The 22,316-nt window shown below is 47.6% G+C and overlaps 1 protein-coding gene across 3 annotated transcripts in view; it reads right to left on the bottom strand.

Annotated features, from left to right (window-relative positions):
- ARRB1 (arrestin beta 1) overlaps positions 1–22,316 on the bottom strand; it is a 118,890-nt gene that overhangs the window by 16,404 nt on the left and 80,170 nt on the right. For all 3 annotated transcript variants that reach the window (XM_081002233.1, XM_081002231.1, XM_081002232.1), the window contains exons 3-9: positions 15,827–15,887; positions 9,757–9,801; positions 7,836–8,032; positions 6,466–6,525; positions 3,701–3,768; positions 2,962–3,097; positions 702–786 (exon numbers count right to left, since the gene is read on the bottom strand). In XM_081002233.1, coding sequence (XP_080858359.1) covers positions 702–786; positions 2,962–3,097; positions 3,701–3,768; positions 6,466–6,525; positions 7,836–8,032; positions 9,757–9,801; positions 15,827–15,887 — 652 coding nt within the window. The remainder of the gene's footprint in view (positions 1–701; positions 787–2,961; positions 3,098–3,700; positions 3,769–6,465; positions 6,526–7,835; positions 8,033–9,756; positions 9,802–15,826; positions 15,888–22,316) is intronic.

Genomic DNA, 22,316 nt, shown 5'->3' on the forward strand with positions numbered 1-22,316 from the left:
AGCGAATGCAGGCTCCGGAGGCTTCGCGTTGCTTTCGCTGAAGCCTGGAGAGCGAGAGGGGTCAGTGCGCACCCACCCCTCTCGCTCTCCAGGCTTCAGGGATAGCCGCCTGAACCCTCTGGAGCGCAGCGGGAGGTCCCACTGCGCTCCAGAGGCTTCGGGTTCCTTTTGCTGAAGCCGGGAAAGCAAGACTCTCCTGGCTTCAGCAGAGAGAGAGAGCTGCGCAGCGCCCCTTCAGCGAAGCGGGAGGAGAAATGGAAGGGGCTCTGTTTCTCCTGCCGCTTCGCTGAAGGGGCGCTGAGCAGAGAGGGGGAGAATTTTTTTTTCTTGTTCTCCCCCTCTAAAACAAGGTGCGTCCTATGGTCGGGTGCGTCCTATAGAGCGAAAAATACGGTAGTTGCTTATTTCCTTGACATCTGATGGGAGGGCGTTCCACAGGGCAGGTGCCACCACCGAGAAGGCCCTCTGCCTGGTTCCCTGTAACTTGGCTTCTTGCAGTGAGGGAACCGCCAGAAGGCCCTTGGAGCTGGATCTCCATGTCTGGGCTGAATGATGGGGGTGGAGACGCTCCTTCAGGTATACTGGGGCTGGAACCAAGTCACGGGGGGCAGCCCCAAAAACTCAAGCCACCTCTCCTTTGCCTGGTTGCTCCTTTGACCCACCCACAAGGTAAGTGATGCCCGACAGGCATCCAGACTCACCTGAGATTTTAATCTTCTTCACCGTCTTGTTGGTGTTGTTCGTCACGTGAACGTTGACGCTGATCGGCTCCCCGTGATAGTAAATCTACAGAGAACACAAGCAACAAGTCCTCAGGGAGGAGATTTTAGGAAAGGGCGCCCCCAATCTGGCAATTCCGGCAGATGCACCTTGCAATTCACTCTTGGAAAGAATCACCGTGGGAGTTTATTTATTTAACAGATTTATAAATCGCCTCACAGCCAGAAGTTAATGAAGTTTGTTTTACTCATTTGTTTCATTTCATAAAATTTATATACCATTTGATTGCAAAAAAGCGTAGACAGACAGCCATCCAACCTCCTGATTAAAAACCTCTCTCATTTTATAAATTTATAAAACTTGTATTCCGCTGTGTCATAAAAAATAGATCAAAGCAGGTTACGTCAATTAAACATAAAACCACACAATAAAAACAATTACAAAGTTATAGAAATACATCAGTTAACCCCTGTGAAGTATGTATTCTTTTTTTTAAAAGAGAAATCTCTCTTTTAAAAAAAGTTTATTTTTGCATTTTCCAAGCGAAATAAAAACATAAAATCCCCTTTGACTTCCCTCCCCCTCCCCATATTGTGGATCCTAATATAATGATTTCCCCCTCTGCATCTGTTTCATAGCCCTATTCTTATAAATCCTTTATCATTCCATAGTTCAAATTTTTACTACAAGTTTTCTGTCAATCCTACCAATGTGTGTAATTGTTTACAATAGCCCCCCCCCCCAAAAAAAAGATTGTAAACTTTCCCCATTCTTTATTTGGTGGATGACTTCTTAATTGCCTGCATAAGGCGGGTGGAACAGAAAAGTTTTCAGCAGGGATTTAAAAGTTGGCACAGAAGTTGCCTGCTGGATCTCCAGTGGCACAGAGTTCCACAGGGCTAGGCCAAAGACACTAAAGGCTCACGAACTCGGGGAATGACCAACAAGGGTGCTGCAGATGATCTCTGTGAACTAGCTGGAATATAAGGCTTCAGGCGATCTCTGCGGTGCCCTGGCACTAAGTTGTTCAGGGCTTTCTAAATTAACACTGTTCCAGAGGGCTGAAGGAGCAACACTAAAAGTCCCGTTTTGTGTACGAACTAAGCACAGCTCCGGGGCACGCAGTTCTCCATCAGCAGCGCCCCACCTGAGAAGCGCAATTGCGGGGCCAAGGTCTGTGGGGCGAGACCGTCCCCAAGAGTCCCCTTTACAAGCAGGCATCGCAGTGCCGGATTTACGTATAAGCTAAACAAGATATAGCTTAGGGGGCCCCCCAAAAATTAAAGGGAAAAAAACTCGATGTACTTTTCCAGAATATAAGATAAAAAACAAACAAACCTACATACAGCAACAGTGTTTTGTGTTGTGTAGGCTCCTATGGTGTAAGTCATGAGCCCCGCTTGCTCCCTAAAATATCACTGCTTTGCTCCTTTCTATATATAGGGTGCCTACATTCTGCTATTTATCATTATTAGTAGTTTGCATCATATATTTACTCCTATTATTATTTCATGTTATAGCAAGTTTCTAGAGACTAGGTTATGAGTCTTTGTAAACTGTGTTTCTAAGGGAACTTTTGTTATTGCCAAATTCCAATGTGTTTCCATTATTAAGTTTGTTATGAATCAGAAATCATTTTAAGTTAGAGCTTAATAATGATTTCACTATTCATATACTTCTTAATTGTATTTCACTATTAATACACTTCTTCTTCATTGTATTTCACTATTAATATACCGTATTTTTCGCTTTATAAGATGCACCAGACCAAAAGCGCACCTAGTTTTTGGAGGAGGAAAACAAGAAAAAAAATATTCTGAATCCCAGAAGCCAGAACAGCAAGAGGGATCTGGCTTCTGGGATAGCCTCTTGCTGTCCTGGCTTCTGGGATAGCCACGCAAAGCCTCTCCTGGGCAGCGGGATGAAGGCTTGGGTCTCCAGCTGTTTTTGGACTACAACTTCCATCATCCCTAGCTATCAGGACCAGTGATGGGATTTGTAGTCCAAAACAGCTGGATGCTCAAGTTTGGGAAACCATTACCTTCGGTAGCTTAGGGCCTCATCAAACCTAAATCAGGCCCTGGGCGAGGCCACCCCCGAGAGTCCGCCCGAAACAAGCAGGCAGCCTCCGAGTGGAGTCAGGATTTGGCCCAAACTACAACCCAATCCCGGAAGGGAAGACAGCAAGAGCCGCCCAGCGGATTCTAGAAAACGGGCACAAAATGAGGGCCTGCAAGATACCTCTTTGTCCAGGGAAGCTTCCAAGTGCAGGGGCTTGTCCGACATGAGGAACTGCCGGGTGGTCTCGGCCATCGGCTGCGGCCCCGGCCGCTCTGGCGCATATTGGACTTTGCGGATCACCAAGCGCACCGAGTTCCTGTAGGGGTGCAGGATAGTGGACATTGAGGGGTGTTGTAGGAATTTATGTATAGGTTGGGGGGGGTTGCCCCTCCAGCAGATATCATGCACATGCAGCCCACTACCAAAACCAGCACAATCACTTTTGTGACTTTTGTGATTTGTCCCCAAAAAACACTTCATCACAGTTTCTTCCTATCTATTCAAAGGGCCTCTGCTGCAGAATATCAAATGTAAGAATTCACTGATCAATGTATCTATGTGCTGTGGGTTAAATCACAGAGCCTAGGACTTGCCGATCAGAAGGTCGGCTGTTCGAATCCCCGCGACGGGGTGAGCTCCCGTTGCTCGGTCCCTGCTCCTGCCAACCTAGCAGTTCGAAAGCACGTCAAAGTGCAAGTAGATAAATAGGTATCACTCCGGCGGGAAGGTAAACGGCGTTTCCGTGTGCTGCTCTGGTTCACAGAAACAGCTTAGTCATGCTGGCCACATGTACACTGTACGCTGGCTCCCTCGGCCAATAAAGCGAGATGAGCGCCGCAACCCCAGAGCCGTCCACGACTGGACCTAATGGTCAGGGGTCCCTTTACCTTTGCAAAACCCGGAGAGTCGCTGCACCCACCTTTTGTGGATCTTCTCCTCCAGACTCTCTGCACAGAAAGCTTTCACTTCATAGTCAACACCGCAAGCCTAGGAGGGAAGAGAAGGAAGCAGAAGCAGCGTCAAGAACGATGGCAGATAGAAGCAGTTTGGAACAAAAGCAAGAACAGATTAAGCCAAAGAATCACTGAGATATAGAGTTGGAAGGGAACCCAAAGGACATCTAGTCCAACCCCCCCACTCCATAATGCAGAAATAGCAACTAAAGCATCCTTGGCAGATTGCGAGGAGTCAGGCCACACGAAATAAAAGGGCAGAAGCTTCGCAAGGAAGGTGCCAGGCAAGCCTCAGTGGAGAGGGTGTTCCACAATTTGGGGGCCACCACAGAGGAAGCCCTCTCCCAGGCCGCCTTTTGCCACACTTCTGAGGGCAGCGGAGAAACCAAGAGGAACACCTCTGCTCATCTTCACTTTGGAACTCCCTGCTTATTGATGTACAGTCATGCCTCGTGTTACAGACGCTATAGGTTGCACGTTTTCGGGTTGTGCACCGCGCAGAACCCGGAAGTACCAGAACGGGTTACTTCCGGGTTTTGGCACTTGCACATGCTCAGAAGCGCCGAATCGCGACCTGCACATGCATGCGTGCAGACGCGGCACTGCGGCTTGTGAACGTGCCTCCCGCACGGATCACGTTCGCAACCCGTGCGTCCACTGTACTCTTTTCGGTGTCTGCTCAAAAAATTCTTTTTTACACATGCCTACCCAGATGCCTTTGAATTCTGGTGCTGGAGGAGACTCTGGAGAGTCCCATGGACTGCAAGAAGACCAAACCTCTCCATTCTGAAGGAAATCAGCCCTGATTGCTCACTGGAAGGACAGATCCTGAAGCTGAGGCTCCAATACTTTGGCCACCTCATGAGAAGAGAAGACTCCCTGGAAAAGACCCTGATGTTGGGAAAGATGGAGGGCACAAGGAGAAGGGGACGACAGAGGACGAGATGGTGGGACAGTGTTCTCGAAGCTACCAGCATGAGTTTGACCAAACTGTGGGAGGCAGTGGAAGACAGGAGTGCCTGGCATGCTCTGGTCCAGGGGGTCACGAAGAGGCGGACACAACTAAACAACTAAACAACAACAACCACCCAGACGCTGAGACTCTTGATGTGAATTTCAATCTGTTTCGGCATTTTAAATTGTTGTACTTTTTAAAAACACATGGTTTTAAATTCTTCTCGGTTTTACCGCTTCATCTTTTTGTAAACCGCTTTGAGGTTTGTTCCTACAACCAAGCGGTGTATAAGTACAGTGGTACCTCGGGTTAAGAACTTAATTCGTTCTGGAGGTCTGTTCTTAACCTGAAACTGTTCTTAACCTGAAGCACCACTTCAGCTAATGGGGCCTCCCGCTGCCGCCTCGCTGCTGGAGCACGATTTCTGTTCTCATCCTGAAGCAAAGTTCTTAACCCGAGGTACTATTTCTGGGTTAGCGGAGTCTGTAACCTGAAGTGTCTGTAACCCGAGGTACCACTGTAGTATGAAAAAAATAAATAATAAATCCTAAGCCAGTTGTAAGTTCTGCTTCCCCTTATCTTGACCTGTTGGCCTTAGGAAAAGGCCTCAAAAAGGAAAACTGCCTTGATGATCCTTGGAACCAACACACTATTATTCTAATTATCACTATTATTCTAATAATTATTATTATTCTACCCTTTGACCAAAGTTCACAGGGCAGTGTACAACATTAAAGACATACACAGCATAATAAAATCATAATAACATGCCCCCCTACATTTAATAGGTCATAGATTATTTTTAATGGCCGAAAGCCTGGGTAAAGGGGAATATTTTCACCTGGCGCCGAAAGACATGTAATGATGAACTGTACAACCCTTAAGTGGACTTACCGTATTTTTCGCTCCATAGGACGCACTTTTTCCCCTCCAAAAATGAAGGGGAAATGTGTGTGCGTCCTATGGGGAGAATGCAGGCTTTCGCTGAAGCCTGGAGAGCGAGAGGCATCGGTGCGCACCGACCCCTCTCGCTCTCCAGGCTTCAGGAAGCTATCCGCAAGCCTTGCAAGCCCGGTGGGAGTTCCTGCGGGCTCACAAGGCTTGCAGGCAGCAGCCTGCAGCCCCGGCAAGTGTCCGCAAGCCTTGCGCGCCCGGCAGGAGGTCCCGCCAAGCGCGCGAGGCTTGGGGCGGCAGCCTGTCGCCCGAAGCACGGGGAGCCCTCCGGAGGGCTCCCCGTGCTTCGGGCGAGTGTCTGCAAGCCTTGCGCGCCCGGCAGGAGGTCCCGCCGAGCGCGCGAGGCTTTGGGCGGCAGCTTGTCGCCCGAAGCACGGGGAGCCCTCCGGAGGGTGCCCCGTGCTTCTTGCAGGTGTGCACAAGGCTTGGGGTGGCAGCCGTGGCGGGGGGGGGAATAATTTTTTTTATTCATTTCCCCCCCAAAAAAACGAGGTGTGTCCTATGGGCCGGTGCGCCCTATAGAACGAAAAATACGGTAAGTTCATTGCATGGCATTGAAATTAATGGCCAGCAGACAGCGCTGTTGTCAACTGTGGTCTCTTAAAGGAACACACCAAAAGAAGTTTGCAGAGGCTAATGGGAGCTGAAGCCCAACACACCCGGAGGGCACCAGGTTGGGGAAAGGCAGCATGAAGAAAAGAAGGGGCCTGTGTCTTCCGTGCAGGAGCATTACGATGTCTTGAAACTGCCCCAATTCACCAGGGCTGTCGTCAGCACCCTTTCCCCACTCCTCTCTTTATTTCATTTTCTTTCTTTTTTTACCTTTCCTGTGTCTTCGGGTCCCGGCTGCAACGTCACGGAGCAGGGAAGGTTGGGAAGGATCTGGAACGGGAAAAATGTCCCGCGTAAGGGACAGCGTCACCAGGCTGACCAACAATGCCAAAGTCTGTGTATGTGTTAACATTTCATTAAGGGTCCAACTAGGGATGCGGGTGGCGCTGTGGGTTAAACCACAGAGCCTAGGGCTTGCCGATCAGAAGGTCGGTGGTTCAAATCCCCGCGACGGGTTGAGCTCCCGTTGCTCGGTCCCTGCTCCTGCCAACCTAGCAGTTCGAAAGCACATCAAAGTGCAAGTAGATAAATAGGTACCACTCCGGCAGGAAGGTAAACGGCGTTTCCGTGCGCTGCTCTGGTTCGCCAGAAGCGGCTTAGTCCTGCTGGCCACATGACCCGGAAGCTGTATGCCGGCTCCCTCGGCCAATAAAGCGAGATGAGCACCGCAACCCCAGAGTCGTCCGCGACTGGACCTAATGATTAGGGGTCCCTTTACCTTTTTAAGGGTCCATCTAGTCGAGCAGCCCGCTCTCACAGCAGCCAACCAGGTGGCTCAAAGCGAAACCCACAAGCAGGATTCGAACTCAAGAGCCCTCTCCCCTTCTATGGTTTCCAGCCATTGGCATTCAGAACCATTGCTGTCTCCGACGTGGAGCCAAAGCATAGCCACCCTGGCTAGTAGCCATCATAAGATAGCCCTGTTCTCCTCCATGAATTGTCCAATCCTCTTTTAAAGTCCCCTAGGTATCTGGCCATCGCTTCTTCCAGTGGCAGAGAGTTCCATAGTTTAACTCTACATACATATTTTTATTCATATGCCGCCTTTCTATATAGTTCAAAGCATCATGAAAAAAAGACATCATTGCAGCATAGCATAAGTAGTCAAAAGCAAGAAAGGGCACAGCTCCGAAACGTGAGAAACTCTGGATCAGGGCTAAACTCCTGGGGGGTCCCTTGGCTTTCCTGCCAGCCACCTGCCACCATGCTTTTCACTGCCTCCAGTGGCAGAGAGTTCCACAGGCTAACGATGCACCGCATACAGAAGGGTGGCCTTTTCACAGAATCCTAGAACTGTCTAGTTGGAAGGGGTCCCGAGGGTCATCTAGCCCAACCCCCTTTTACCCATCCCGCCCAGCAGGAAGCGTGGCCCTTGGGTGGCCAGAAATTTTCTCACGTGGGCAATTTCGGGGCGAGGAAGGGGAGCAACCGGATCACCTGCTGTGAAGCTGGAGCAGCTGCCCAATTGTGAGAATTTTTTGTCGGCGAGGTGCAAACGTCGCCTGGGGTGGGGCGACTGGCGAAGGAGGGCTGGGGGGAGAGGGGAGCTAAAGGTAGGGGGGAGAAAGAAGGATCCGTACCTCGAAGGTAAAAGGGTAGGCCTGCTCACCGAGCTTCTTAATCAGTCGTTCCTGGAGCCGCGTCAGAGGCTTCTTCTCCTCAGTGACCGGAGGGAAGGCCTGGATGTTGGCGACAAAGAGGTCCTTGCGGAAGGTCAGCCCCAGGACGTCCAGGTCCTCGCGGCCGTAGCGGAAGGCGCACGTGAGGGTCACGAAAACTGCAAGCAGGGCAGAGAGGAAGGCATGTGGCGCAGAGGACAATACAGAGGGCCGGATGTGGCCCCCGTTTCCCACCTGCGCCCAGGGCTTGTGTCGGACGCGTTTCCGCGCTGCCCTCCGAACCCCAAGGCGGCTTTTGAGCGACGCAGCACAACCGCAGAATGCGAAATGGGGCAGCCGCCAACAGCCGAGCTCATGGAGTCATCGGACATTGCCAAGAGGCAGTGTGGTGTAATAATAATAATAATAATAATAATGATGATGATGATAACGATAATGATATCTTTATTGTCATTGTCCCTTGCGGAACAATGAAATTGAAAAACTACATAAAACTACATAAAAACTACATAAAACTACCACAAAACTACATAAAACTACATAAAAACTACATAAAACATTCAAAAACCCCTAAAAAAACCTCTAAAACCCCATTTTAAAATACACTATAATAATAATAATAATAATAATAATAATAATAATAATAATAATAATAATTTATTTATATCCCACCCTTCCCAGTTCAAAAAACCGGGCTCAGAGCAGCTAACAACAAATTTAAAACACTTAATTGATGCAACAACAACAACAACAAAAACAGCATAAAATACAGTATAAAGCATGAATAACAATAAATTCAGAATTCAAAAATCAATTTAGGGCGGAAATCCATCCAATGAACATTAGATGATCACCAGGGCTAGCTGGCTAAATTAGTCCTATTTGGGCCAGCGAGGAGACCAGGGGAGAATTAGCTGTGGGATCCCAGAGCGGGTAATCTTCATAAGAAGAGGAGGGGGAGGGAAGGAAGGGGAATAAAAGATCAGGACAAGTTCAAATTGAAAACCAGGCGGAATAGCTCTGTCTTACAGGCCCTGCGGAAGGAAGTTCTATCCTGCAGGGCCCTGGTCTCCTGGGACAGAGCATTCCACCAGGTTGGAGCCATCACTGAGAAGGCCCTGGCCCTGGTGTAGTAGTTAGAGTGCCTGGGTTTGAATTCCCGTTTGGCCACGGAGCACGCTGGGTGTGACCTTGGGCGCTGCCTCTCAGCCTGCCCTACATTGCAGGGTTGTTGTGAGGATGGGAGGAGGACCATGTACATAAGAAATGAACAAGAAAGCCTTTGCAAGTACAAGACAGCAGAGGGAAGCTTTCTGGGGGCCGCTTTGCCAGGTGTGAGCAAAGCCAGAGGCAAAAGTCAGGTAGTGTAGTGGTTAAAGGTCTGGACTAGGACCTGGGAGAGCAGGGCTCAACTCCCAGCTTGGCCATGATGCTCACGAGGTGATCTTGGGCCAGTCACTCAGCCTAACCTACCTCACAGGGCTGTTGTGAGGAGCAGGAGAACCACGTACACCACACTGAGCTCCTTGGAGGAAAATTGGGCAATAAGTAAATAATAAAATAATAAAGCAGGCAACTGGCACAAAACTCACCTTTGCAGGATTCCAGGCGCAGGTCAGAGTTTTCCACCCCTCCCATCGCCCACCTTTCCATCCAGACAAGCAAGGAGGCACTCTCACCATTCAAGGGCCCATTCCAGCCAGTCAAAAGCCTTTTCGGAGGTTGTGGGGCAAGGACCGCGAGGGGTGCGGCTCGAGGAGAGAAGGCGTGGCCTGGGAAGGGGTCCTGACCTGGGGAGGTTCCCAAGAGCCAGACAGAGTGGTCTGGAGGGCAGCACCCAGCCCCAAAGCCTGAGGTACACAGACACAAACACCGGAGTTACCTTTCCTTTCTTTTAAGTATTCTGGATCGACCAGCACAACGCCATCTGCAAAAGGAACGAGAGGCAGGTATGAGGGCAATGCAAAACTGGTACTTCTGCTCTGCATGGGTTAGTATAGCTAACCCGGCTCTGTCCACGGAAACATGGCAGGCGACACGTCTTGGCTCGATGCAGAGGAACAGTGGGAATGTTGAGCTGGGGAACCCCCAAGGGACGAAGGCTCAGAACCCGGGATGTGGGGATGGAAAGGGCTGGGCGATATCTGGTTTCAAGTGCATACAAAAATGTCATGTTTTGGATTCAGATGGGTAGCCGTGTTGGTCTGACGCAGTCGGAAAAATAAATAAATAAATAAAAATGTCCAGTAGCACCTTAGAGACCAACTAAGTTTGTTCTGAGCATGAGCTTTCGGTTTTTTTTTTAAAGTGATATTTATTCCAAGTTTAAGATTACAAAAAGAGAGAAAAACAGTACAAAATATAAAAAGAAATACAAAAAAAAATTTTTTTTCCATAACAGAGCAAAATAAAAAAAAAAGAGAACAATAAGCAAGACAGAAAATGTAAAAATACATTAAATTATATTAAAACAAAAACAAATTAAACCTTTACATAACTTTTTCCCTTTACTTATTTCCTTGACCTCCTCTCATCTCCCAATTTTGTATTCTAGTTCAGATCATTTTTTCCAGCAAATCCTTCCAACCTTATTTTCATTTACTTATTTTAATTTAAAATATTATAATTAAACATCCTCTGTTTCATCAATTTCATCAACTCGTTTTTGCTTAATCCTTAATGTCATATCTACCCAAACTGCCTAAATTTTCTTTTTCCGACATCTTTCTAACAGTCTTTAATATTACAATATTTTTGAAGATATATTTTAAATTTTTTCCAGTCTTCTTCCACCGACCCCTCTCCCTGGTCTCGGATTCTGCCAGTCATCTCAGCCATCTCCATAAAGTCCATCCTGAGCATGAGCTTTCGTGTGCATGCACACTTCTTCAGATACACTGAAACAGAAGTCACCCACAATAATACAGCAAACAGACTTAACATGGACACTGGTACCATAGAACCAGTATCTGAAGAAGTGTGCATCCACACGAAAGCTCATACCAATAACAAACTTAGTTGGTCTCTAAGGTGCTACTGGAAGGAATTTTTTAAATTTTGTTTTGACTACTACAGACCAAGACAGCTACCTATCTGTTACTGGTACCAGAGCCTGCAATAAACCCAGATGCCAACATTGCTGACACATACACCCGGACAACACCATCACTGGCCCCAACAATATCAAACACACCATCTCAGGACTATTTAATTGCTCATCTTCTAACATTGTGTATGCCATCAAATGCCAGCAGTGTCCTTCAGCTCTCTATATTGGACAAACAGGCCAAACCCTACGCCAAAGGATAAATGGACATAAATCTGACATCAGGAATCACAGGACAGAGAAGCCAGTAGGAGAACACTTCACTCTCCCAGGACATTCAATGCAGGATCTCAAAGTAGTTGTCTTGTGGTGGACTTCAGGAGACAGAAGAGCAACGTCCAGCCACTTTTGATTGACGGGGTCTGTGTGGAGAGGGTAACAACGTTCAGATTTTTGGGCATTGAATTACAGGAGGATCTGTCCTGGAGTGTCAACACAAGGGGGCTTGTGAAGAAGGCGCAGCAGAGACTGTACTTTTTGAGAATACTAAGGAAAAACCATCTTCCGCAGAAACTGCTGCTTGCCTTCTATCACTGTGCCATTGAGAGCGTGCTCACTTATGGCTTATGTGTGTGGTACGGAAGCTGTACTACCCAGGACAGGATGGGGTTGTGCAGGGTTGTTAAGGCAGCAGAGAGCATTGTTGGCTGCCCATTCTCCACCTTAGAGCAGATTTATGCCACAAGGTGCCATAGGAAGGCACTGGACATAGTAAAAGATCCATCGCATCCTGGTCACTGTCTCTTCGAGCTCTTGCTGTCGGGACGGAGATACAGGACGATGAAGACAAGAACGAGCCGTCTTAAGAACAGCTTCTTCTCCAGAGCGATCTCGGCCCTGAATGGGAAGCCCGGACTTTGAAAGTCATCTAATCTCCCTTGCTGTATTATACTGTATTGTTTAATTAGTGTTTTTATGGAGCAGTCAAGTAATTTCGTTGTCCCCGAAGGGGGCAATGACAATAAAGATATTATTATTATTATTATTATTATTATTACAAAAGAATTTCAGAAACAGACTTGAAAGAGAAGTTGCTCAATTACAACTTATCACTAAACTGAAAACCATGGAGAGACCTGGTCTTAATAGAGATACTGGATTCTTGTCTCACTACACATGCTAAAGCTATTTTTGGTCATCTGCATACTATCCCTTGCCTTTTCCTGTAGGACTAATTGCAGGCATTAACAGTCGTCCACAGGTTTACCATATCCATTGAGTCAATCACCCATCTCCTACAACCCTTCTGAGAAAAACTCCACTCCACCCTCCTACAATATATAGGATCTGGTGACTTCTATTTCAGTGTATCTGAAGAAGTGTGCCTGCACACAAAAGCTTATACCCAGAAAAAACTTAGTTGGTCTCTAAGGTGCTACTGGACATTTTTATTTTATTTTTATTTTTTAATTTGTTCATGTTTTGGGTTGAGGGTGGGGTCAGTCTGGATGATGCCCAGAGTTCCTTCCAATGTTTGGGGTCCTGTGCCCAGGGAAGGTTGGAATCTAACAGAGGATGTTGCTGTGGTGCTCAGACATGTTTATTTGCAGGACAATGTCCTTCGCTGTCCACTTCAGCGTCCTCAACAGCATCCCCAAAGAATAAGCTGGGTTGCAAGAGCTGCCACTAAGCGAGAGTACCCTTCAGGCGAATGGCTGGGCCTTTCCTCCAGCCCCCTCACCTATCTGCTGGGTAGGAGAAGCCAGAGGGTTGTGTTTGAGCTGAGCTGGAAGCCAGCTGGGAGCTGGAGACACCAGGATCTGCTTGCTCTGGGCTGGATCCACAGCTGAGACTAATAGAGAAGCAAGATCTCTTTGGGTGTCAATGCTGTGAGCCCCTGTGCCTTATGCTCAGGTTTAAGGTAAAGGTAAAGGGACCCCTGACCGATAGGTCCAGTCGTGGCCGACTCTGGGGTTGCGGCGCTCATCTCGCTTTATTGGCCGAGGGAGCCGGCGTACAGCTTCCGGGTCATGTGGCCAGTGTGACTAAGCCGCTTCTGGTGAACCAGATGAGCATGGAAACGCCATTTACCTTCCCACCGGAGCGGTACCTATTTATCTACTTGCACTTGACGTGCTTTTGAACTGCTAGGTAGGCAGGAGCAGGGACCGAGCAACGGGAGCTCACCCCATTGCAGGGATTCGAACCGCTGACCTTCTGATCGGCAAGCCCTAGGCTCTGTGGTTTAACCCACAGTGCCACCCGTGTCCCTATCATGCTCAGGTTTATATATGTGCAAATCAAACCAGATATCCTAAAGGTGCCAGTCTCTGCTGACCTTCCAAGGAACCCAGGTGAGTGCCTGGAACCTTTCGCCACTCATAGATTGGGTGGTTTGTGGCAGTAACTAAAGCTGTCCATATGCAACTATATCAGGATTTGCCCCTGATATGGAAACCTCAAAGTTCTGAAGCACAGATGAGATGGAGAAGTTTGAGCCTTTACCCCCTTCTAAATGCTGAAGCCAATTAATTTCTTAAATGGGGAGAATAGCTCAGGTGGTTGGAGCGTGGTGTTGATAACGCCAAGGTTGCTGGTTCAATCCCCGTATGGGACAGCTGCCAATTCCTGCATTCCTGGGGGTTGGACTAGATGATCCTAAGGGTCCCTTTCCAACTCTACGGTTCTGTGAAGACAGGACAGAACTGAGAGCTGCTGGGGAACATCAAATTGGCAGGATCAGCTCCCATCGGAGCAGAGGAAGTGTGCTGCAGAGATGAGTCAGGCTTTGCAGATTTCCAGGGTGGAGAAATTAGCAGACAGGAAAAAGCCTTCGCTGCTGGTTCAATGTGCCACCAGAGGAAGGGTGGTAATTAAATAGTGGGTGGTGGCGTGGGGGGCAGAGAACAAAGCAAAACACCCGACATCCGCAACAGGAATCCTCCGGATCAGAGGTGATGGAGGCTCCGTGCAGCCTGCTGGCCTTAATAAATAACCGGAGGAAGCAGAAAGCACCACACACACAAAGCCGCAGAGCGAGGAACTGTTGGCACTGTTGCAGCACGCGCAACAGGGCTACGGACTCCAGTACGGGCTGTGGCACTTTTGGAGCTAATTGGTGCCATTCAGCTTTAAAACCTGGATCTGTCTGAATTGGCACGGCAGAGAAAAATGAACATTTGGGGGCTCTGCCCGTGGCATCATCTTGCCTCCTACCTAGAGGTTTATATTTGGATGATAAACAAGGCAAGCTAAAATTTCCTGCAAGCAATTCTCCACTGAGACACACAAACACAAGGATCCGATTCAGCTAAACGTGTGAGGCAACCAGCCGTTCCATCAGGTTGCGTAGGAGAGGCGAGAACCCAGAACAATGGATTCAAATGAGGAGAAAGGAGATTTTGACTAAACACCAGGAGGAACTTTCTGGCAGTAAGAGCTGTTCAACGGTGGAACAGTCTCCCTCCAGAGGTTGTGGACTCCCCTTCCTTGGAGGTTTTTAAGCAGAGGTTGGACGGTCATCTATCAGGAATTCTTCACCTGCGATTCCTGGACTAGATACCTTCCAATTCAACAATCTGATGATTTCTATGAGAGTGGGAGAGAGGGGGCTGGAGGGCCTTGCCACCTGCTCTGGGCTTAAGCCCAGTGATGTTTAACTCCTCATCTCTCCCTCTATCTTTCCACCCCAAGAACTCTGTAACTAAGAAGCAGCGTGATAGATAGAGCTGTGCCTGAATACAAGCAGACTGCATTTTGTGTGAATTATTTCATTCACCCCTTTGGCCAGAGTGGGTTTCTCATCTGCAGCCTAAGCGTGACTCACAGCAGAAGCCTGGAATGCCCCAGACCATGAGTAAGATTTGTCACCATCGACACGTACTTCCTCGGACGACATGAACTGTTTTCACCCCAGCCGGTCCCAGGTCCCAGCCCCACAGGGGCAGCCTGGGAAGCCCCACTGCCTTGCTGAGCTAATAATAATAATAATAATAATTTATTTTTTATTTATTATTTATACCCCACCCACTCTGGCCGGCTTCTAACAGAATGTTATAATACAATAGTCTATTAAACATTAAAAGCTTCCCTAAACAAGGCTGCCTTCAAAAGTCTTCTAAAAGTCTGGTAGTTGTTGTTCTCTTTGACATCTGGTGGGAGGGCGTTCCACAGGGCGAGCGCCACTACTGAGAAGGCCCTCTGCCTGGTTCCCTGCAGCTTCACTTCTCGCAGGGAGGGAACCGCCAGAAGGCCCTCGGAGCTGGACCTCAGTGTCCAGGCAGAACAATGGACACAGCTGCCATGGACACAGAATTGACCTGCGCCTCCATGGACAGCTGCCAGTCCAGAATGACTCCCAGGCTGTGCACCTGGTCCTTCGGGGGCATAGTTTCCCCATTCAGGACCAGGGAGTCCTCCACACCCGCCCGCCCCCTGTCCCCCAAAAACAGTACTTCTGTCTTGTCAGGATTCAACCTCAATCTGTTAGCCGCCATCCATTCTCAAACCGCCTCCAGGCACTCACAAAGGACCTTCACCGCCTTCACTGCGATGCCGCGAAATGACATCACATATGAATGTAAAGAAGAACGGTGACTTTTTAAAGAAGTGGTGCCTGAGGTTGTTGTTGCTTTTCCCCTCCTCCCAGGTAATCTCCCATCTGAGCATTCACACCATAGAACAATAGCATCACAGAATTGCAGAGCTGGAAGGGACCATGAGGGTCATCTGGCCGAACCCTCTGCAATGAAGGAATCCTTTTTCGCTTCGGCAAGGCAGCTGCATCGCAGGTCTGTAGGGCCATCTCCCGGACCCACGAGACGGATGTCTCAAGAGAGCAGCGCCTGAGGGCGTGCCTCTCTGCGGCACTTCAGCGGGCGCCGGACCCAGCCCAGAGCTCACTTACCCACTGGATCGACGACATCTATGTGGTCCACGAAGTCCCTCTTGCCCAAGTAGACGGTGAGCTGCAGAGAGGAGACACAAAGGCATAAGGCGGCTGTCAGCACCCAGCTGATTCAACAGTAAGGTTTCTCACTATGTTATCAACCGATGTCCGCAGGCACACACAGTCGCGCCAGCGCCACTAGCCACTTAAAATGTGAGCAGAGCAGATGGGCTGTGAGAGGCATGACGGCAGGATCGCATCTAGTGAAAACACGAGGAGGGGCCTTTTCTGCGGTGGGTCCCCGCTCGCGGAATGCTCTCCCCAGGGAGGCTCGCCTGGCACCTTCACTATATATTTTCAGATGCTAGAAGAAAACACTCCCCTTCAACCAGGCCTTCAGCCATTAATAGACATAGGGCCTTTTAAAGTGTGTGTCTGTGTGATTTTTAATATTATTTGTTTTTATGTTGTAAACTGCTTTGTGGTCTTATGATGAAAGGCGGTATATAGTGGTGGACTTGTATGGTTATAAGCGAGTTTTGGAATAACATATATGACGAATTAAAAAAATTATTTAAACTTAACATCAAAAAAAGGACTGGAGGTTTTCCTTCTAGGAATATTACCAACAGAAATAAAGCAAAACACAAGACCACTGTTTATGTATTCAATCATAATACATAATTATGATTGCAAGAATATTCGTAGCCAGAAGTTGGAAATGTGAAACAATACCAACAATAATAGACTGGCAAACACTCATGGTAGAGTATATTCACTTAGCAAAGCTGACTGGAAAAGTTAGGGGAGTCCTAAATCAAAAAGTATATAGAGAATGGATATTATTCAAGGAGTATATAAGATCACACTGTAAAAATGAAACTGTCCTGGCAGAATTGAATGATACTTGTGTATAATAAATAAATGGGAAAAAATATTTTAGAAGAATATGTAGGAAAAGCTATAAAATAAACTGTGCGATAAAATCAAGATATTAGAAAAAGTACGATGAGAATGATTGGACGTTTTTGTTCCAGAAGACTTTATTGGTCATGATATGATAATACAACCGATATTCTTTTATTTTAATGTTAACTCTTTTTTGCTCTTTATTTTTATTCTTGTTATTCTTTTTTACATTTTCGTGTGAAACTCTGTTGTAACCATTTGTAATGTATTTATATGATAGTATTTTATATCAACAAAGATGTTTATTAAAATTTCTAAAAAAGGTGGTACAGTGGTACCTTGGGATGTGAACGGGATCCGTTCTGGAGCTCCGTTCGCATCCTGAACAGAACATAAGACGCGACTGCGCGGGTCGCGTTTCGCCGCTTCTGCGCATTACGTCATTTGACTGTGCATGCGCGAGCGGTGAAACCCGGAAGTAACGCACTCCGTTACTTCCGGGCCGCCGTGGAACGCAACCCGAAAATACTTATCCTGAAGCTTATTTATCCTGAGGTATGACTGTATATAACTTTAATGAATAAATACATAATCTAAACAAGTAAATAATAAATAATCCCACAGTCAGAGGCAGCGATGCTTCTCAGTGTCAGTTGCTGGAGAGGAGAATTGCTCTTGCCTTTGAATCCTGCTTTGAGGGTTTCCCATAGTGGGCATCCGGTTAGCCACTGTGAGAAGAGGATTCTGGACTCAATGGGCCACTGGCCTGATCCAACAGGCTCCTACTTTCTTGTAAAACACTACACGCAGCAATTGCACATAACAGCAACCACTGCTACTACTTCAATGGAGCACAGAAATCTGTCCCATCCCAACCATTGAGCCAGCATCATCCCTGGCTGGCAGCAACTCTCCAGAGTTTTTAGACAGCGGTTTGGAGGAGCATAGGAAGCAGCTGAGTCAGACCACAGGTCCATCTGCCTCAGTACTGCCTACACTGGCTGGCAGCAATGGGTTGGGGTCTCCACAATCCCTACCTGAAGATGCCACTGAGGGTTAAGGCTAGGCGATATCTGCTTTTCAGCTTCGTGATCTATCACCATCTAAACACTGTGATGTAACTGATATAGGATTTGCATCATCAGTTCTGTGTCCAGGGCAGCTGTCTACCAGTTCCATCTGGTATGCAGGATGAGACCCCACCTGCCCGCAGACTGTCTCGCCAGAGTGGTGCATGCTCTAGTTATCTCCCGCTTGGACTACTGCAATGCGCTCTATGTGGGGCTGAAGGTGACCTGGAAACTACAACTAATCCAGAATGCGGCAGCTGGACTGGTGACTGGGAACAGCCTTCAAGACCACATAACACCAGTCCTGAAAGATCTACATTGGCTCCCAGTACATTTCCAAGCACAATTCAAGTTGTTGGTGCTGACCTTGAAAGCCCTAAGCAGCCTCAGCCCAGTATACCTGAAGGAGCGTCTCCACCCCCAGCGTCCAGCCTGGACACTGAGGTCCAGCTCCGAGGGCCTTCTGGCGGTTCCCTCATTGCGAGAAGTTACAGGGAACCAGGCAGAGGGCCTTCTCGATGGTGGCGCCCGCCCTGTGGAATGCCCTCCCGTCAGCTGTCAAGGAAATAAACAACTACCTGACTTTCAGAAGACATCTGAAGGCAGCCCTGTTTAGGGAAAGTTTTTAATGTTTGATGTTTTATTGTATTTTTAATATTTTGTTGGAAGCCGCCCAGAGTGGCTGGGGAAACCCAGCCAGATGGGCAGAGTATAAGTAATATATTATTATTATTACCTCGGGATGCGAACGGGATCCGTTCCAAAGCCCTGTTTGCATCCCGAATGGAACGCAAGACGCGACGGCGCGGCGCGTTTTGCCGCTTCCGCGCGTGACGTCATTTTGAGCGTCTGCGCATGCGCGAGCGGCAAAACCCGGCAGTAACATGCTCCGTTACTTCCGGGTTGCTGCAGAGCGCAACTCAAACGCTCTCAACCCGAAGCACATTCAACTTGAGGTATGACTATTATTATTATTATTATTATTCGAGACATATTGGCAGGTCAAAAATTATGAAACCGATACCACAATATGGACTTCAAACCTGTTTCTGGCGATATATTGATATATCACCCAGTCCTACTAGGGTCTGAACCTGCACGCAGACAAACTGTTCCACTGACATTTGCTGCCAAGTTACTCCCAGAGTAAGGAGGGCTTTGCAAATAAAAATTGGGCAGGGGTGAGCTCTGCTCTCTGTAAACTCTTCCTTGATCAACTTCAAATTAAAACGACAAAAACAACAGCTTTGAAGAAAGGAGGGCAGACTAACAAAGGCAACTTAAGCTGAGCACTTCTTTGGCCGACAGATGGCTCCGAGAGGAGCTTAAGAGAGAATTTGGATGATCTTCCCTACTGCTGTGCTGGACCATGTCTAGTTTTCAGAGGCTCATCCATCTTACGCAGCATTTAGAAAGAAAGATTTACAAGGCTTGTGGCGGAAAACCAGGCAGGCTTTGTTCAATTCCCGCTTTATAGCCGTCCGGCCCTAATCGCTCAGTTACCCGCCACCAGCCAAAAGGGGCCTGTGTGCTCTTAGTTCCATAAAATTGTAGAGCTGGAAGGGACCCAAAGGGTCATCCATCTCAACCCCATGGGAGCACAGGAATCGGCAATGGAGGGGAAAGGTTTCTTGTAAACTTGGCAAAGATCAGCCTTCCTCAACCCGCTGCCCTCCAGGGCTCCAAAGCAGCTTTATCTGGGTTTTGCAAGTCTTTATGGCCACCAAGAGACTTACGCTCCATGCCTGGAAGGATAAACACTGTTTATTGCTCAACGATCTGAAGACTTTCAATGCCTACAGTTCAACACTCTTTCTAGAAACCTCAGCTTTGCTCAGAGCCACAATGGGCCCCACATGATTGGCTAATTCTGGGATTCTCCTGTAGGCCAATCAGGCTGCAGATTCACTTCCACCTGGAGCTGGATTGGGTGGCTCCTGCGGACCAATCAGACTGCTGCATTCTGAATCCTATTGTTCTAGGACCAATCAGACTGCTGCAGTTTGGATCCTATTCAACTCAGTACATAACAATGGCAGAGTCCTCACTGCCTCTTGCAGGAGAGAGTTACACAGTTCCAACTATGTGCCACGTGTAGAAGTCTTCTTCCCCAGTGGCATCAGCTGCCACCAGAAGCATCAACCTCACCAAGGCTAGGCGATAGGTGGTTTTCAGCAGCGTGATATATCGCCAGCTAAGCATTGCAATATATTGATCTATCGCAATGTCTGAAATAAGGATGGAGCTATGTAGAGGCATTCGCTGGCTGACCGGTTCCACCCACATTGTGATTTTTGCCGGCGCCTGCTCTTGCGATTCTCTGCCCCGCTGCAGGACGTAGGGAGAGCTGAGCTAGCGGGGGCTGCTGGAATGGAGAGACACATTTTCTTTTTTTCTAAATGATTTTTATTGGATTTGCATATAATCACATTACGTAACATCGTAACCCTCTTGTTTTCTCTCTTTGGCTCGACTGAGCCCAACGACTTCCCTCCCTCCCGTCTGACGGTTTACAAAATTAAACTTTACATCTTTACATTTCGCTTCGTTTCCTACCCTTGTTATATCATTACCTAAAGTATTACATTACTCAACCTGCATAGATAGCAATTTGACCTTACAGATCTGCAGATAACCCTGCTGATGATGTTAATTGCTTACAGTTGCCTTTCAAATATAATATAAATTTGTTCCAGTCCTTTTGGAATACTTGGTCTCACTGGTTCCGGATTCTTCCCGTCAGTTTCGCCAGTTATGCAAAGTCCATCATTTTCAACTGCCACTCTTCCTTTGTTTGTAGCTCCTGTTGCTTCCATCATTGGGCTAACAAAATTCTTGCTGCAGTTGTTGCATATAAGAAGAATCTTTTATCTTGTCTCGGTATCTCTCTACCCACTATACCCAATAGAAAAGCTGCTGGGTTTTTTTAACAAAGGTGTTTTTAAACATTTTCTTTAACTCATTATATATCATTTCCCAGAATGCTTTTACCTCTTTACATGTCCACCACATATGATAAAAAGTACCTTCCTTCTCCTTACATTTCCAACATTCATTTTTTGTTCTATACATTTTGGCACATCGTGATTTTTTCATAGCAGACACACATGCCACGATTCGCAATACATTGGCAGGTCCAAAATTATGAGGCAGGTTATCATGATACACACTTCAAACCGGTTTTGGATGATATATTGATAGATTGTTGCTGTTGTTTAGTTGTGTCTGACTCTTCGTGACCCCATGGACCAGAGCACACCAGGCACTCCTGTCTTCCACTGCCTCCCGCAGTTTGGTCAAACTCATGTTCGTAGCTTCGAGAAGACTGTCCAACCATCTCGTCCTCTGTCGTCCCCTTCTCCTTGTGCCCTCCATCTTTTACCAACATCAGGGTCTTTTCCAGGGAGTCTTCTCATGAGGTGGCCAAAGTCTTGGAACCTCAGCTTCAGGATCTGTCCTTCCAATGAGCAATCAGGGCTGATTTCCTTCAGAATGGATCGGTTTGATCTTCTTGCAGTCCATGGGACTCTCAAGAGTCTCCTCCAGCACCAGAATTCAAAAGCATCCATTCTTCGGCGATCAGCCTTCTTTATGGTCCAGCTCTCACTTCCATACATCACTACTGGGAAAACTATAGCTTTAACTATTCAGACCTTTGTTGGCAAGGTGATGTCTCTGCTTTTTAAGATGCTGTCTAGGTTTGTCATTGCTTTTCTCCCAAGAAGCAGGCGTCTTTTAATTTCGTGGCTGCTGTCACCATCTGCAGTGATCATGGAGCCCAAGAAAGTAAAATCTCTCACTGCTCTCACTCATTGATAGAATTGCCCAGGCCTAAACCTCACTAACGTTAGGACCAGACCTGATGCAGACCATCTTCCTACTTAACCGGTTTGTGAAACCCTCGGTTGTGGGGGTGTCTGCTGAGCGCAGAGTGCCCATGAGGCTGCCATAACAAGCCACCCCACTGGAGAGGGAGGCAGCGCAGGATAGGGCCCTTTGGAAACAGCTACAGGCATTCCAGGAATCGCTGGTGCTCCTGGTGCAGAGGCAGTGAGTCATCTGCTCGATTCAAATTCAAATGCAGACCTTGCCTTCCAGCCTCCAGGAAGGCCAGAGATAAGCAGTTCGTGGAAGGCCAGAGAGCTCCTCTCAAACCTTTATGCGCTGCCTGAACAAGACCACATTAAAGTGTTTAATCACAGGGGCGGCTACCTCAGGTGCATCATTAAAAACAATTACGAGCCCAGCTCTCAAGTGGGAAGGGAGAGAGAAGCAGGTGTGGAAAGGGAATGCATGAGCAGGTACCCTCGACTCTCTTTTTTAAAGATATACTTTTCAAGTTTATACATTTCACTAATTTCACAATCATTTTGACATTTCAAAACTTGGCTTCCTCCCCCCTCTTTCTGCGGTTCCTTAAATTTATTTTTAATATCTTCTGCACGTCCAAACTGACTTAATTTGCTCATTTATTCGTCTTCTTTAAATATAAACTCTTATGAAACAGCAAGTTTATTACAATAGTCCTG

The sequence above is a fragment of the Podarcis pityusensis genome (assembly GCF_964106645.2).
Source record: "Podarcis pityusensis genome assembly, chromosome: 4".
Taxonomy (NCBI): Eukaryota; Metazoa; Chordata; class Lepidosauria; order Squamata; family Lacertidae; genus Podarcis; species Podarcis pityusensis.